At 38.4% G+C, this 16,636-nt stretch overlaps 1 protein-coding gene across 4 annotated transcripts in view; it reads right to left on the bottom strand.

Annotated features, from left to right (window-relative positions):
* The window catches only part of PPP1R9A (protein phosphatase 1 regulatory subunit 9A), a 296,367-nt gene that overhangs the window by 43,531 nt on the left and 236,200 nt on the right, over positions 1–16,636 (bottom strand). For all 4 annotated transcript variants that reach the window (XM_021689634.2, XM_021689633.2, XM_021689637.2 and 1 more), the window contains exons 7-10: positions 7,457–7,510; positions 4,635–4,864; positions 3,053–3,149; positions 2,775–2,946 (exon numbers count right to left, since the gene is read on the bottom strand). In XM_021689634.2, the coding sequence (XP_021545309.1) occupies positions 2,775–2,946; positions 3,053–3,149; positions 4,635–4,864; positions 7,457–7,510 (553 nt within the window). The remainder of the gene's footprint in view (positions 1–2,774; positions 2,947–3,052; positions 3,150–4,634; positions 4,865–7,456; positions 7,511–16,636) is intronic.

Genomic DNA, 16,636 nt, shown 5'->3' with positions numbered 1-16,636 from the left:
TTAATAACTCTTAATAATTTAGTAATAATCCTTAATAAGGGTCTGCCATGGCTCCTGGTGAAAAAAATTGTTATGTTTGCTTTATGTACTAGGATAAGAAAAGTGTATTAGAGCATATTAAGTAATGGATTTGTATAATCTACCAAAATTTTAATGAGATACTTGAGTAGGCTTGGTTTACAGAGAGAGCCACACAAACAGTGTTCAAATAGAACTGTAACTGTGGTAAATTTCTGTATGGTTTGAAAAATAATTTTATCACTCTGAAAACTTATAATAATTAAATACCGAGAGTCAAGTAATTAATCCCTCCTCAGCTGGGAAGCTCATTCTTAGAAGAACTTGACTCCCTGCGAAGAAATGACTGCTTGCAGGCTCTTCCTTTCCTCCTCCTCCCTTTCTGCCTCCTTCATTCCCTCCTTCCTTTCTCTTTCTTTCAGTATTTCATTCTAACATAGTTTTTCGTTGACTTTAATTGATAATCCTTTTGCTTCACTGGGCTGCCTCAAGGCCTAAAGATCTGCTAAACCACTCACTCATCCTATCAATAATAACACTCCAGTGCTCAGAAAGCAAGTCAGAATTGGACAGTCCACAGGAAGTGGGAAGAAGGGGCACTGCATTTAAGGGGCAGAAACTAGCAGGACTGAAGGCAACTGCTCTACTCATCCTGTTGCAAAAAGGTATGTGTGGGGGGGTAGGGGGAGTGGGAGGGATCTTGAAGTGCCGAATGGCCTGTGTTTGGTCCTCAGTTTTACTTCATTTTCTAAACCTCTAGGACTTCAGCGTTCCCTAGCAACAGAAGCAAAGGATCAATTTAGAAAAGTGCTTTCCAGAGCATTCCTATCTAGCTACTGACCAAGCCATTTTAGTTTATGTGATCAAGCAATTGAAATTCAAGGAGATTTATCACTGACTGTCCTCGGCAGCAAAACTGGGAGAGCACCGCTTGATATGTATGCTACAAATGTCTAAGATGACTGATTCTACCTCCACTGCACAAGCATGGATTGGTTTCAGTAAGAATTAGTAGTCTCTGCATCTCACTGTGAGCCGACAGTGTTGCTAGGGAAACTGATAATTATGTGGCAAAATGGAGGGTGTAGAATAGGAAAAGGGTTCAGAAGAAATATAAGGTTTTGATCCAAATCAGCATGTTAATAGTAGAGTTTGTTGATCTTCTGTAGTCCCATAATTTAATAAATACCATCAATTATATGTTTGACAAGATACAGATTTCTGAATGGAAATAAATGAACAGAAATGAACTGAACATTGGAAAGCCACTGGCTACTGATCATACTTGGTGCATGTCACAGCAGAAACACTTATTTATTATAAACTACAATTAACTTAATGGAATGAAAATAGTCAAAAAGGTGAAAAAAAAACATTGATTTTTTTTTCTGACCTTTTTCTTTAGAAATCAATCTTCTGGAGTTTCAGATATAAAAATTATAATCCTATAAAAGCTTTTATTCACCTCAGTGACCAAGTCACATAACCTCAAAACACCCGTTAGTATGGAGAAAACAGAAGTGTTACTATTTTTATATTATACATAGTAAAACCAATCCAGAGATGCTAAATGACCTTCCTGAAGACACACAGCTCTTCAGTTAGTGGTAATGCTGGTGCTAAACACTACTCTTTAAGCTACCCAGGGGGCATTATTTACACATTATATTTTATTAAGGGAAAGCCCAGCAAAAGGATATAAATGTAGTAAATGGTCTCGAATTTCTAGATCGCACTTTAATGTTAAATGAAGATTTCCAATACTTTTTATTTTTAATGGTTAAGAGCGCAGTTCTAAAAGTTAATGATATGATATAAACACTTGTGTATCAAGAGAAGTCTTACTGGAGACATTTCAATATGTGAGAAAGATCATCAGAGAACTAAACCGGTTGCTCATTAGTGAACAGTTTCCCTACATTGTCAAATCACCACCTGTGAGTTGTCTGGTGTTGCTTCACAACATTCTTTTCCTTTCCCTTTTTCCGGGAACTATTAGGTAAAAACTTCAAAAGATGAAACCAAAGGTTTTATATCCTCCTGTGTATTTATCTCTATAAACTCTTATATATTTTCTAATTTATAAATATACTATAGATATTAAAACATTCATTCACATTCATATACACACAACCTCTGTACGGATGTGTGTTTGTGTGAGAAAACAAGTGACCGTTTTATGGCTGGTGCATAAAATAAGACAAACATTCACGACTGCAAATGTTTCCAGGGTTTTGGTCTTATTTGCCCTTTGACAGGAAAGACTGAGAAGTATAGAGAGGACACCAAGGTAAGAGCACAAAACTATACAGAACTTCTTAACTCAATGAATTCCAAGTGCTAGAAGTAGGGAGTCAGCCTTCTGATGTTAGGAAAAAGATTTTCATTCTAATGACTTAAAAGTTGCAAGATTTACTTATTAATACATAAGTAGTAGCTCACCCTAGATGGGATGAACTATCATGGTAAGGTAGTTTATTTACTTATATTTTTAAGGTAGTTCATTAAGTCTATCAATATTATGATGACTTAAAAATATTTGGCTTAAGTTGCAATTTTGTTATTTCCTTTCATCAAGGCACTGGTTTTTGATAAAACAAGAGCCAAATGATGGGTTTTTATTTTGATAAGCCTTTTCTTCTTTCTCATGGCAGGAAGGTTGTCTCAACTTTTAAATCTCTGGGTAAGAAAAAGAAGAATGTGAGGCCAAATTTTATAGTCATTGGAAACAATTTTTGTGGTTGGTTTAAACAAACCTTGACTTAGGCCATCTTGACAAGATGTCTGCTTGACATCCAAATTCTCCATGGTATCTCCTTTAGAGACGTCACCAAGAGATGTTCTTCTTTCAAAGATGTTGTTGTTATTGTTAACTTGAGTCCCATTTTGCTTCAGTAGTCTGAACACCTCAGCTTCCAAATCTCTAATCTAAGGGGGAAAAAAAAATTCATCCATAAAACTCTAAGCCAGCGCTCCTCTCTAAGTACTCAGCAAAACCATCCTATTACTTAGTGGTTTTGAGCACATAACTCACCCGTACTTGCAGACCTTGAACTTCCACAAGATGAGCTTTTTCCAAATCTTCTATTTTCTTTCTTTCTGCTTCCTGTCTCTTGATGAAATCAAGTTCTCTTAAGAAAAAAATAAAAGATCTGATGGCATCAAATACTCAATAACTGAGGAAACATGTGAAAGTTCTTATCTGAAGCAATAAACTGCACAGTGGGACAAATAACTGGGCAGCTATTTAAATAAACAAGACTCAATCACAGAAGAAAGCTGTCTAGTAACGAAAGCAAATAAAACATTTAAATGGATTGGAAATTAAAGAAGAATGCTTGGATTCTGCTTACTGGGGTTTTCGTTTGTTACCTCCTGATTCTAGGGCACCCATACAGGTCTAGAAAGAAGCTTCTGAACTAACGACCCACCTTGGCTGATTTAGTGGAAATGACTACATGTCACACAGTCATAATGCCATATTTATAAAGTCATACTTCCTAAACTGATGGGACTGGATGGTAAGAGTTTACAGAAGATAATTACAATTTGCTTTCTACGAATGACAGCGGCGAAGGACTGGGCAGGTCAGAAACACTGAGGGGGAGCCGTCGCTTACACACCAGAGGATAATATGGGGAGAAGGAGAAAATATCTCCATTTTGAGAGCCTGGAATACAACCTGCAAATCTGGCAACATTTACTATAGAAGTTATCACATGAAATACAATTAGGTATGACATTTTTGGCTGGAAGAGTTAAAATAGCGATGTACTGGATTCATGACCACAAAGAGTAATTTCCCCTTTTTCACAATAAATATTTTATAGCAGTCTACTTTAAGTATGAAAAATATTATTTCTGTGATAGGAAGTAACAGAAACATTGTGAATCTTACACATACGCTTAGCTTCTAAGGCTTGGCCTGGAAGACCAGAAGTGGTCGGGCACGACTCTATTGTTCTGGCTGGCCAGAGGTACCTGATGAAAAACATCCAGTAACCATCTCCCTGAAATTACACCAAAATCCAACAGAGGGAAGCAAAGCAGCACTCGTGTGGAAAGAGCTGATGAGATTCAAAAGCAGAGTGTGCTGCTGGACTCTCTCACTGCAGTGAACTGAGCCCCTGGTGATTCTCTCAACAGCTGAGCAACGGAAAATGGGAGGGCAGGGGTCTTGCTAGTCGAGATTTACACTATCTGAGGTGGGAAAGTTCTGCAGTCCCTGATTCTAAGAACAGAGATAGAGGCAGCCTCCACAAGGCCCCAGTTGCTGCTTTGCAATGGTCAGTCATTCCGCGTGCCTTCGACGGGGCTTCTTGCTTCCTACTCAGAGCTGTTCCCAAAAGGACATAGATTTACACGTTTTCATAGTTACTAGGAATGACTGACTATCAAAAAGAAACCAGCGGGTAACCAACAGCCAAGAACTGTAAAATAAACCAAATATAATCTCACATGAAAAAATGATAGAAGTGATTTCCAAAACTGAATGTCTGAATGCTTAAAGGATCACCAAGATTATCTTTTCTATTCTGTTAGATGTTACAACATCACTGGATACGAGACTTCTTTAGATGCACACAACTATTCCTTAGTCATTAGAAGCTGCTTACTTTTGTTGAAAATCCTTGATCAATTTCTTTGCTTTGTTGTATTTCTTCTCCAAGGCCTGATACTGGCTCTGAGTCTCCTTGAGGTGCTCGTTCACTGTGTGGCATAAGGTCTGAGCCTCAATCCAGTAGCTCTCCAACTTCAGCATTCTCTCTTTATTCTCTTCTATGTTCTGTTGGAGTTGGGTTTTTTCTAGCTCCCACCTCACTTTCTCATTTTCTGCTGCTTGCAGCTGGATAAAGCAAATGTCAAGGCAAGGATAGTCTGGGTATTCTGCAGCAAAATCCGTCATGCTTTTATAGCATGTTTTAAATCAAGTTCCATTGTCACCTAGACTCAATCATCTAGAACCTTGAGATGAGAAGAGTAAGACTTATTTTCAGCATTTCAGAGATTATGAAATGGAAGCCTTGAAAAGGGAAATGCTTTGTCCAACTGAGGTCACACATCTGAGAAATAATAAAACCTGGATTTGATTTCCCCTCCCATGATCTTTCCATTGCACCATGTGGTTTGAAACTCTGTGAGCAGTACACACTGTTTTAGAGTTTGACTGGATTCTACCCAATGAACTTCAATGTACCTTCTTTTAGACGTTTTTCCTACATATAATTAGATGTAAAAAAACTAACTGAAAAGTGGAAGGGGGAGAGGCACACTGGGAAGGAGAGAGGGGCAGAAGCACAGTTTGGCCTAATAGTTAAGAAGGGGTCTCTGGAGTCATTCAGTTTAGAGTTGAAGCCCAGCTCTACCATTAGTGGCCTTTAAACCTTGGGCAAGTAACTGAAGCTCTCCAAGACTCAGGTATATTATCTATAAGATGGAATTGTGATGTACCACAACAGCATGCTTGGAACAGCTCCGTGGGCATAATCTGATAAATGTTAGTTATTTTTACTTTGTTTTTTATCCCTTTTAATAATATGATTACATCCTTTATTTCAACTGACATGAAAATAGTCTGTAGCTCATTATTTTGCTGGCACTGCTCTGAATTTCCAGAGCCTTATAAACTTCAATTTGCATAAAAGTGTAAAAGATAGTGTAAGTAAAAATATAAATCATTGCTGACTTATTTTAAATCCCTCTCATGGAACAAAAAGGCAGCTTCCTGTGTTTCTGCTTCCAGAGACTCTTAAGAATAGATAGTATACCACTCCAACCGCCTTATTTCTATGGAAATTCAAGGCTGATCCTTTAGGTAAGGGGTCAAAGGTCATTTATTCACACTAATGGACCTTTAAACTAGTGCTTCATCTAGTTCACATGCTCCCTTTCAAGTTCAAAAGGATGCAGTCATTATAAACTAACAATTTTCAAAATCGAAGACATCCCCAAACCATACCACATTCAGCAAATAAATATATATATATCTTTTAATGTATATTTTAAACTAAATACATTGACAAAACAGATTACAAAGTAAAAAAATAAAAAACATTTCAAAATTAGGAATTCTATTATCAACATGGATATAAAGTGTCACAATAATGTAAGCTACTATAGCTATTACATGCCAATATAATAAAGAGAAAAATACAAAATACTAATTTATAGGATTTTCTAAATTAAATGTTTTTGGTCTAACATAAGCTTTGTTAAAGCACTTACAATACACAGGGGAATCTTTCTCCCTGGTTATAACCAACAATTAAAAAAAATCTATTCTTCCATTCTGTGCTAAGAAACAATAGCAATTTAAAACAAGACTAGGTTTTTCCTGCATCTTTTATTAAGCAATGTTTTGTATTCAAGTTGTTTATTTACCAACCACTACTAATTTAAAAATGATTATTCACAGAGCTTGGCTGACACCATGAATGATGTATAGACATGTTTTGGCTTAAGAGCTACAGAGTTATTAGCTGAGAATACCATTTAACCATAACAGCCCTGCTAATTCATCTCCATTTAAAACACATGGAAAAACCAAAATAAGTGTTCAATGTGAACAGGAAAACAGATCATTAGTGGTGGAGGCAGAAATTATGTCTTAGTTTTTAAAAGACCACAAAAACAATAAAGAATATTATTTTTAAAGTAATTCAAAAAATATTTTTAAATCCTTGAAATTACATATTTGATAAACCTAGACACAATTCTAGGAATTTACAAGTACCTTATAATTTACCAACTAAACATGCCCTTTCGCATCTTGTATTATTTCATATATAAACTAAAAATACATACTCCCCTTTTGTCAAGACCTGTTTTTTTCCCACAAATTTAAATAATGCAAACTAAACTTGTCTAAAAATTTCCAGTAGCATCTGGCGTCTAAAATCAATTATTCACATATCATATTAAATTTCGTAATATTTAATTATTAGAAATTGGAATTTTTTTCTATGAAAACGTATTAATGTGCTACATTAAAATACACTGTTTCTGATGAAGAATTTAAAAATAAGTAAATGAATAAACCTATTTAAAGTAAGATAAATAAAGAGAAAGAGATACAGCATAATAGCTTGTATAATAACAGCATAATTAGTGGTCAAAACATAATTCGGATGCTAGAACCATTAACATTATTTAATTTTTGAGGAACTCTCAGAGGGAACTGGCCACATATGTGCAAATATGTAAATATGTATTTTTAAAACGCCATGCTATTTTCACTGAGGGAGTCTGGTGGTGCTTACCCCCTAGGGGCATGTGTCTCACTGGCAGGTCTGTCTACTTATCTAACAGTGGAAATGAACCTCTCACATTTGTACTCTTTCAAATGCATAGGAACAAATCCTTTAGTCCTAGGGTTGAATTTATTCATAGCGTCCGAAGTTTAAAAAGTACAATTCAAACACCATTTAATGGTGCTTACCTTGGTCTTCAATTTTTGAATCTCTGCTTCTGTAACTGCATGTTTGATTTGCAACTGGAAATTGAAAAGAAAGAAAAAAATCTGAACTAAGAAAGTGTATCTATATTTTGGAAGCCTTGGCGGCTAGAAGAATACCTTATCACATAGTAGACGGCCCAGGAAAGTGCTGCAATGCAGCAGGTTGTAAATTAAAATGTCTAGTGTGTAAAATGACTTACTAGGTGCACACTAATGAAACACGGGGTCTATGGCCCACACTCCCTAACGGATTCGGTTACGAATTTAATTTCTCGGGGACTAAAGACAACACATTTTCTAGCCCTCTCTGCAGCTCTTCCTCTACGGTTTGGGAGTCACTCAGGGAACTGTTGCAGAGCCGGGAGCCTTGTGGACCTCCCGGTTCGGGCAGGCAAGCGGGCCCGGGGCAGCGCGGAGATCCGATTCCGAATCTGGAAGAAAGATGGCGCTATGGTTCCGCGAGTCCCACGCACCGAAGGCCGAGCAGCTCCTCCGCAGCTCCGGCAGCTGCCAGACGGAAGACCAGGATGCTGCAGTTCCACAGCGACATCGGTGGTGGTTGTTGTTGTTGTTTTTAATTGCAGGAAAGGTACAGATCCGGATTTCTGTCCCCCCCCAAATCGACTCCTATGGAGGACCTAGACCCCCAAAAGCTTTGGCTGCAGTTTATTAGCACGCGAGCCGCCGTTTCCATTTGTCTGACTTCTCCCCTCCCCCCACTTTGTTTTCTCTGTAAGGGTGAGAAGAACAAACGAAACATTCATTTCCTCCAGGGATAAAGAAATGCACCAATATTTACAGAAAACAGTCTGCGGGTTGAAAGTCTCTTCTCCGAAATCCTTGGGGCCAGATGTCTTTAGAATTCCGAATTCTTCCAATTTCAGAAAGGCAGGGAGATGCATTTTCCATAAATTGCCTATTACCCACAGCTTGGTCCATGGAGGCACTCTGTGATCAAATACCTGAGTACTTTTGCCACCAAACATACGTATTTCCCACTAAGTGAGGTAAATAATAGAGACTATAAATAGCATCCTGTCTGTTTTGGTCTGGTTTCCCACCAAATGAGTTTGCCACAAAATTATTTTAAACTGTTTTCAGAGCATTTTGGATTTAGAATTGTACAAGAAGGGCTGCGAATATCTAATATTGCTATGATCAAATGAGTCTAAAGTTTTCTTTTTTTTTTTTTAAAGATTTTATTTATTTATTTGAGAGAGAGAATGAGATAGAGAGAGCATGAGAGGGGGGAGAGTCAGAGAGAGAGGCAGACTCCCTGCTGAGCAGGGAGCCTGACGTGGGACTCGATCCCGGGACTCCAGGATCATGACCTGAGCCGAAGGCAGTCGCTTAACCAACTGAGCCACCCAGGCACCCTCGAGTCTAAAGTTTTCTTACCAGAAAAACTTAAGTCAGTTGATGGGAGGATAGAAACGTGCACCTTGGAGGTCAGGACACCTCACAAAGCTCAGCGATCTTTGGTTTATGACTTGCTTTTCCCTGGTTTTCAGCCAGCTAGCTGGGGCACAGGGGAAGGATGGAGAGGGATGCTCGCTCCTGCATGCTGTCGGGTCTCCTGTTATGATTAAGGCCCTGTGGTCTACACTGCTACAGCTCTGCTACTGCTCACGGTCCTGAGGTGGTGGTGGGGCGGGGGGGGAGGGGATTCTTGAAACTTTTAAATTTGATTCTGCCCCACTCTCATCATTTCTCTTTCTTTACCACTTCCTGATCTGCACACTCCTGCAGTCTCTCCAATGTGGACCTTGCTCCTTCCACCTTCACTGGTTCACAGGGGCTCCTGAGTTCTAACAGTCTCTGGACAGGAAGGAGTCTCTGTGCGGCTGTCATTCCTTTATGAGGCCCCTAACAGGCAGCCCTGGCTCTCTCGGTTTCTCTCCATAGCCTTAGTGGTACAACACTTAACCTACCTACTTGGTTGCTCAGAGCAACAATGTGCCGGGCAAGTGCTGCTCCAAATTCATGGCAACTCCCTTCCACCTCCCTGATGAGGTCTGAGCTTACCAACAAAGCCCTAGTCTGGATGAATCTCTCAGGATCTGACAATGCCAGGCAACCCGGCCTGACATGCTCAAATGACCAAGTGTATGTATAACTCCAGCTCTGAGCCCTACAGTGAACATGTTACTTGCAGAATCACCAATCCTGGCATTTCTGGCCTCCCTTGAAGATGTGAAAAACTAGGGCACTTAGCTGTTACAGTGAATTGCTGTTAAAACCACGACTAGAACCTAGAGCTTCTGGTTCCTGATCCAGTGCCATTTTCCTTAGAAAATAAGGATTGAGTCAATAGGCATTTATTGAAGAGCTGCTATGGGCAAGATGCTATGAGGAGAAAGGATGACTCTTTCCCCTTCTAATAAATACCAGTGCTCATCTCCTCCACCAATAGAAACCTAATAAACTGAAAATGGCAAGATACTTGGATATTAGACATGCTACGTTATATATATAAATATATCCATGTACACATGCACACATCTAGGCTGTCGGGAATTATTTTCTGTGGAGATCTTATACTTCGGTGCGCACACACTCGGGCACCCAGCAAATCCATGTGCCTAGGTGATTCTGAAGTATCTGGGACTGTTACTGACAAGAAGAGTGACTCCGTGATCTTTCTACCACAGCCAAGCATGAAGCTAGACTGAATTCATCTCAGGCCTACCATGAACGGACTCCATGACGTTGGAAAATCACCGAACCTCTCTTATCTTCACTTTGCTCACTTGCACAATGCAGTTCCTCATAGGTCATAACCTTCTTTACTGGAAGATTAAATGAGATAACCCATGTAAAGCTTTTAGCACAAGCGGCTAGCACAGAATAAGCCATTTAAAGTTAGCCCAGACTAAGACAAGAATGATCTGAAGAACTCAAACGTAATTACCACCAGCACACTTCTTAGTCAGGAGTGCTAAATTCTGTAAAATGTCACACCTGAAATAAAACAAACACCTCTGCTTCTATTTGAAGAGTAGCAAGAAACCAAAAGGGCAGATTTTACGACGAACGCTGCAACCATGGGGAAGTGCCAGATTTGATTTTCTCGTGGCCGACTCCCTTCAACTGCAGGGAACCAAGTATATGGCATGCAGCTTTGCTGGGACGTGGGATTGTCTTTGTGCAGATCACTGTGACCGAAAGCAAGCTGCTTCTCCGGGCCCCGGCTGCCCATACGAAAAATGAGAGACCTGGATGGGAAGAACTCCAAGGCCCTTGCAAATACTACAGGTATGACATTTACGAAATGAAGAGCCTGGAGATGGTTGTCATGGTTGCAGAGTCTAGAAATTCCTGTCTCAAGTGAGCATGTTTATTCCTATGAAGACATATATAGATTAATCCACTGATGTGCGGGGCAAACCCAGGTAAAACTGAAACTGCCAGGTTGATCTCCAGATATCCCACCCTCCCCTCCCACCGAAATGGGTAACAGAAGACAGTGGAACTCATTAGTGGTGAAGGCAGAGCACTGATAAAAGCTTGGAGTGCTACTAAGTACAGCCAAATTCTGTGGATATAGGAAAACAGACTGAGGTCTGTCAACTCAGACATTATTTAGGAGACGGACAAAAGTTTTAGCTCAATGTTTTCTCAGAATTCCCAAGGCCTAAAATGACAAGACATGTAATTATTTTAAGGCTGTATGCACATTAAGAGAATTTCTACAAACCCATCTCTATTAACAGGAAAAGTATCAAAAATAAACTAATCGAACCTTCATTTTACGTAGGAAGAAACTGTTTCAGTAGTGCATGCTGCAGAGCTAATAAGTGTCAGAGCCAGGTTTTGAACACTTCAGTCCACGGTTCCTTCCACTAAATATCTTACATTTGTAGGACGCTTCATCTTTTTTATCATCTCCTTTATCACTGCAAATGAGTCTGTGAGAGAAGGCAGACAGACACAGTCCACCTCATTGTTCAGACGGGGACAGAGGCCCAGACAAGTTACATGGCTTCTTCAAGTTCCCAGTGGAAGCAGGTGCTGCAGTGGAAAATATCTCAGGTCTGACTCTCCCTGCCTCTCTTCACCATGCACCTAAATCAGCTAATCCCCACAAAAACTCTTGAGCCTTATATCATCATTGTGACTTCCTGGCTGAGGACGTATTACTCCTCCTGGAAACCATGGATCACTTCTGGTAGTCTCTGAGTGTTCTGACACTAAATACAAAATGCGCTCCATCAGCTACTGTTATTATTCGTGGAAGTTAGGAAGAAATAGCTCCCTCATTATTCAACTTGCATTTACCTAATGACACTGGGCTGTGCTCGTCACATGACACAGAACCTACCTTCAAAACACTTACTTTAGGAGATTAATAAAGACCACCTTCTGAAAGAAGTTCCTAGATCACCCCGAGAGAAACATCACAGGGAACCTGCTGCTAGATGGCTTGATTAATCTTTTATTCCCATAGCCGGGTCAGATGACCCTTAGGCTCTGGCCTATTTGTCTTATCTCCCACTTTGGCATATGGGCAGGATGAGACCGAGATACCTCTATTTCACAGAGAAAGGAAGAGAAAATTGCTTTTCAAAGAGGTGAAGTGACTTGACAACAGAAGCACAGTTGGTGAAAGGTCGTGTTTTCTTATTCTAGAGCAATTCTCTCTCCATGTGTTTAATAACTCTTCCAAAGGAGAGATCAAGGGTTTGCACATCACCACCTGAGATTGGTCAGGCTGACTGTAGGGGCAGGGAGTCAACAGGATTCGTTCATAGAAACCGAGCCTAAAACACCTGTTGGAATTTTGGGGCTTCAGAAAATCTAGATTTAGAGAGAATACTTAGGAAGAGAGGATATAAATAAAAAGAAAAGGTTAAGGATTGCAGGTCAGTGTCTTAACTTAAAAGACCAATCTCATCTCTTCTGTCATCTTTTAATGTGAATGCCAAAGATGTCCACCCTGGGATCACAGCACAAGTAAACACGTGCCTCCTACAGAGAACAGCAGCTCTTACATAACACTCAGCAGGTGTACCGGCTGTGTACATTTTTTTTTTTAAGATTTTATTTATTTATTTGAGAGAGAGAGAATGAGAGACAGAGAGCATGAGTGGGAGGAGAGTCAGAGGGAGAAGCAGACTCCCCGCTGAGCAGGGAGTCTGATGCGGGACTCGATCCCGGGACTCGAGGATCATGACCTGAGCCGAAGGCAGTCGCTTAACCAACTGAGCCGCCCAGGAGCCCCTGGCTGTGTACATTTTGTTTATTTCTTTCAAAAGATGAATACAGAACATGTACCCTATCACTGAATCAATGCAATCCAAATATAACTGTGCTAGAAATAGAAACATCCTTATGCAGAAACAGAAATGGCAAGACTGAACTTCTACACTTTCTTTACCTATCCTGTGCAAGAATGGAAAACATTTTTCTTTAGAAAGTGCAAAATACTATCTTTGCAGCAAAGATTTTAAGAGCTCTCTAGTGCTAGAGATCTTACAATCAGATAAGAGCAACCTTCTCTGTTCTTACTTTACAAGGGAAATAATAAATGATATTTGCATAGAACTTTATAAAGTGGGTTCAGCATTGGAATCAAACTTTTTATAATTATCTTTGTGATTATTTGATTGAAGTTTGTCTTACCTATGACAGGGGAGGCACCGCAAATGAAGGTATCAGAGCTGTTTTTGCCTATACCCAGGTGCTGTTAAAATGAAGCTATGTCATATTCTTTTATAATTTCTGCTCAAAGCTTTATATATGCTACCAATCTTTACACTACCAAGTGTTTTTCTCAGGGAATAGTTTATGCAAAATTAGCTGAAGTTGGGTGATTGAATAGTATAATAATCTAATCTGAATGGTACCACTAATTGCAGCATATCTAGGCTAGGATGAGCTACAACAAGGTCACTCTCCAAGTAGGTATTCATAAACTAGTTATTAATGATGTAGATAAAAATGGATGTAGGTGAAAGCATGTAATTACAGTTTCTTTTTTAAAGAAATACCTGTTTGCTGCTAAGTACACTATTTTAGATAAATATTTTATAGCTTCTCTACATGTTAATGGAAAGTTCCATAGAGATAACTTTATAGTATTATCTGAGGCATTTACAACTTTCTCTAGATAATTTTTCATGCATTTTCTATGACTTAAGTGAAGTAAAATAGCACAGTTTTTAGACTTCCATTTTTTCCCTCAAGACCCCCATGACCACTGAGGAGGAGCGTGAAGGGAAACATTAGACAACTGGTTTAAATGTCTCCTGACCAGCAGTTTCTGATTCAGCCTCTTCCTTTTCCCCACTAAATTTCCAGTCACATTAAAAAAAAAAAAACAAAAAAAAAAACCTCGGGGCTCCTGGGTGGCTCAGTCGTTGGGCGTCTGCCTTCGGCTCAGGTCATGATCCCAGGGTCCTGGGATCGAGCCCCATATCAGGCTCCCTGCTCGGCAGGGAGCCTGCTTCTCTCTCTCCCACTCCCCCTGCTTGTGTTCCCTCTCCCGCTGTGTCTCTCTCTGTTGAAAAAATAAATAAAATCTTAAAAAAAAAAACAAACTCACAAGTTCAAATGGACACTAAACTTAACACCTGTTACTAGAATATGAAAGAGTCACAAAGTTGAATTAAGAAAAGCATCCAAGCTTCACTCCAAAGACAGACGGATGGTTTGTCCAACCTCAATGACTGCTGGAGATCCCAAGTCTATCCAGTGAGAAAGCTGGGCAACCTCTACTGTCTTTCCCAGGAACTGTCCTCAAACCAGTTCTCCAACTCTCTCAGGATTCCACATTCATTCAGAAAGCAACTACCAGAATAGGAAAAGAGTGCAGGAAGGTGGCCGAATAGTGCACACTGCACACTTTGAGCTCCAGACCCCAAAGTGGAGCAATATAGATATAGGTGGTCATAGTAAAGGTTTTGAGAGCAGGGAATAATCTTTTTTTTTTTTTCCTTTAACTTCGAGAACTGAGTGCAAGATTTGGAAGTATCTCACCTACGCGCAGAGAACTGCACTAGGTGATAGACCACCAGAAAACAGCAACCACAAAGGAAGCGAGGCACACAGATACGTCCTCCCGATGTGAGGCTAGAAATGCGATGCATAATTTAAGAAGTGGATGACAGCTGACTATACAAACAAGTTTTTGCCTCATTTCCAGATAAATACAGGAGAAAAAGGCAAAACTGAGCCCGTTACTAAATATTTTAAGTGAAGGTAAAGAGAATATCAACTTGAAAACTCAAATAAGTAAACTGGGAAAGTGAGGTATCCCATAAGTAAAAATACTTTAAGGTAACTCTCTGGACTACCGGGATAGAAAGTGAAGGAGCACGGAGAATGGATAGAGAGTAGGGAAACTAAAAATGTGTTAACGGAATTAAATCATGTTAGAGGTGCTAAAAAGCATAAATGAATTTGAAGTTAAAGGCATATTTAACGCTACAGAAAACTGAATCATTGATATGAGAGGACACATTTGAGAACAACCTCAGATAGAAAAAATAGAAAATAAAATATGAATAAGATAATTAATACAGAAGACAAAGTGTTTCCAGAAAAGAAACAGCAACAGAGAAAAAAATAACAGAAACTGAAGAAAATATTAACTAAAACTAAACCAAAACACAAGCATAAAACAAGGAAAGCAAATTAAAAGAAAAAAAACTCAATGAAAGGAGGCCTACTTGAAGAAATTGTGATAAAAATATAAAATACAGGGCTAAAATAATACAAGTATCCAAATGTCAGGTTGGCATTACACTTTTTCTTTATAGTATGCACCTAGTTCAAAACAGCGAAGCCTGCCCTACCAGACTGTCAGGAAAAAAATGTTGTGAATCAAAATATTAAACCCAACTAATTATTATTACTATGATATGAAAATTAGATTTTCCCATTCTCAGTATAGGAAGCCCATGAAAGCTATAACCTCCATGAGTATTTAATAAATTACTTAAGGATATACTCTGAGAAATGAGAAATTCTGGTGTGGAGAGAATAACAGTTGAAACTGAGTAAGCCAAGAGTCTAACTATTTATTGCACATAGTATTATAAAGCTACCTGAAAATGTAACAATTATATTTTAACAACAATCCTATCTTAGAAACCAAGATTTATCAAAATGATTCAAATGATATTGTTTTAGAACATCCACATGGTATTGTTTTGTTCTTAATTTTGAAAATTACAGAAATAGAAAAGTTTTTAAAAACTTAAAGATAATCCTTACCAAAAATCAATAAACATAAAGGAAACATAAAGCATAAAATGAGATGAGATAAATTAAACTCTGAATAATTATAACAATAAACTTAAGTTGCTGAAGTTTTGTACTAAAGGAGCTCCAAGATAATATTTTCAAAATTTACAATAAAACAAAGTACTTAAATTAAATTTACATTAGAAAAGCAGGTACATACACATGTTTACAAAAGTGTGTTTATCCAGCAACTACAAACAAAAGTAGAAGTCAGATTATTACCAACAAAGAATATTTAAAGATAAAAAATCTTTAAGTCATACTTTATATGCTTTCAACATAACATTAAAATAGATAATCAAAGCTACTAGGCACAAAATGAGGTGTAATTTTACTATACAGGTCTCAGTTCAGTAGGTTAAATAGGAAAAATGATAAGGATACGGAAGGTGGAAAACACATAATATCACTTTTATCACAAATACCCATATTAATCTATAATAGAGCACCACTTTAAAAGAAATCAAAACTTATAGACAATATTATCTGACCACAATGTAACAAAACATTAGATTAATAATAAAAGTTACAAATTAAAAACTGTTTCCTCAATTATTCAAGTCAAAGAGAAAATAAAAACATTTAAAGATGAAAAATATAGACTATTTGTAAAATGATGACAAGAAGAATGAATACTGAAACTCAGAGATGTTGCCAAAGACTTAGCTAAACAGAGATTCATAGTTTTAAGTGCTTTCATGTTTAAACAATAAAGTATTACAGTAAATTAAGCATTTATTGCCGTAAGTTAGAATAAGAGAAATCAAACATTCCAAAGGATAACAGAATGATGGAATGAATAAAAAAATAAAGATAAAATGACTGAATTAGGTAGGGGCAAACAGCCAGTGCAATACATCACACACTCACAGAAACTATTTACTGCCTTTCCTGAATGCAACTCTGGAGATGCCA

The sequence above is a fragment of the Neomonachus schauinslandi genome, chromosome 12 (genome assembly GCF_002201575.2).
Source record: "Neomonachus schauinslandi chromosome 12, ASM220157v2, whole genome shotgun sequence".
Classification (NCBI taxonomy): Eukaryota; Metazoa; Chordata; class Mammalia; order Carnivora; family Phocidae; genus Neomonachus; species Neomonachus schauinslandi.
Note: the sequence above shows the minus strand (reverse complement) of the source record. Positions and strands in the feature narration are given on the sequence as shown.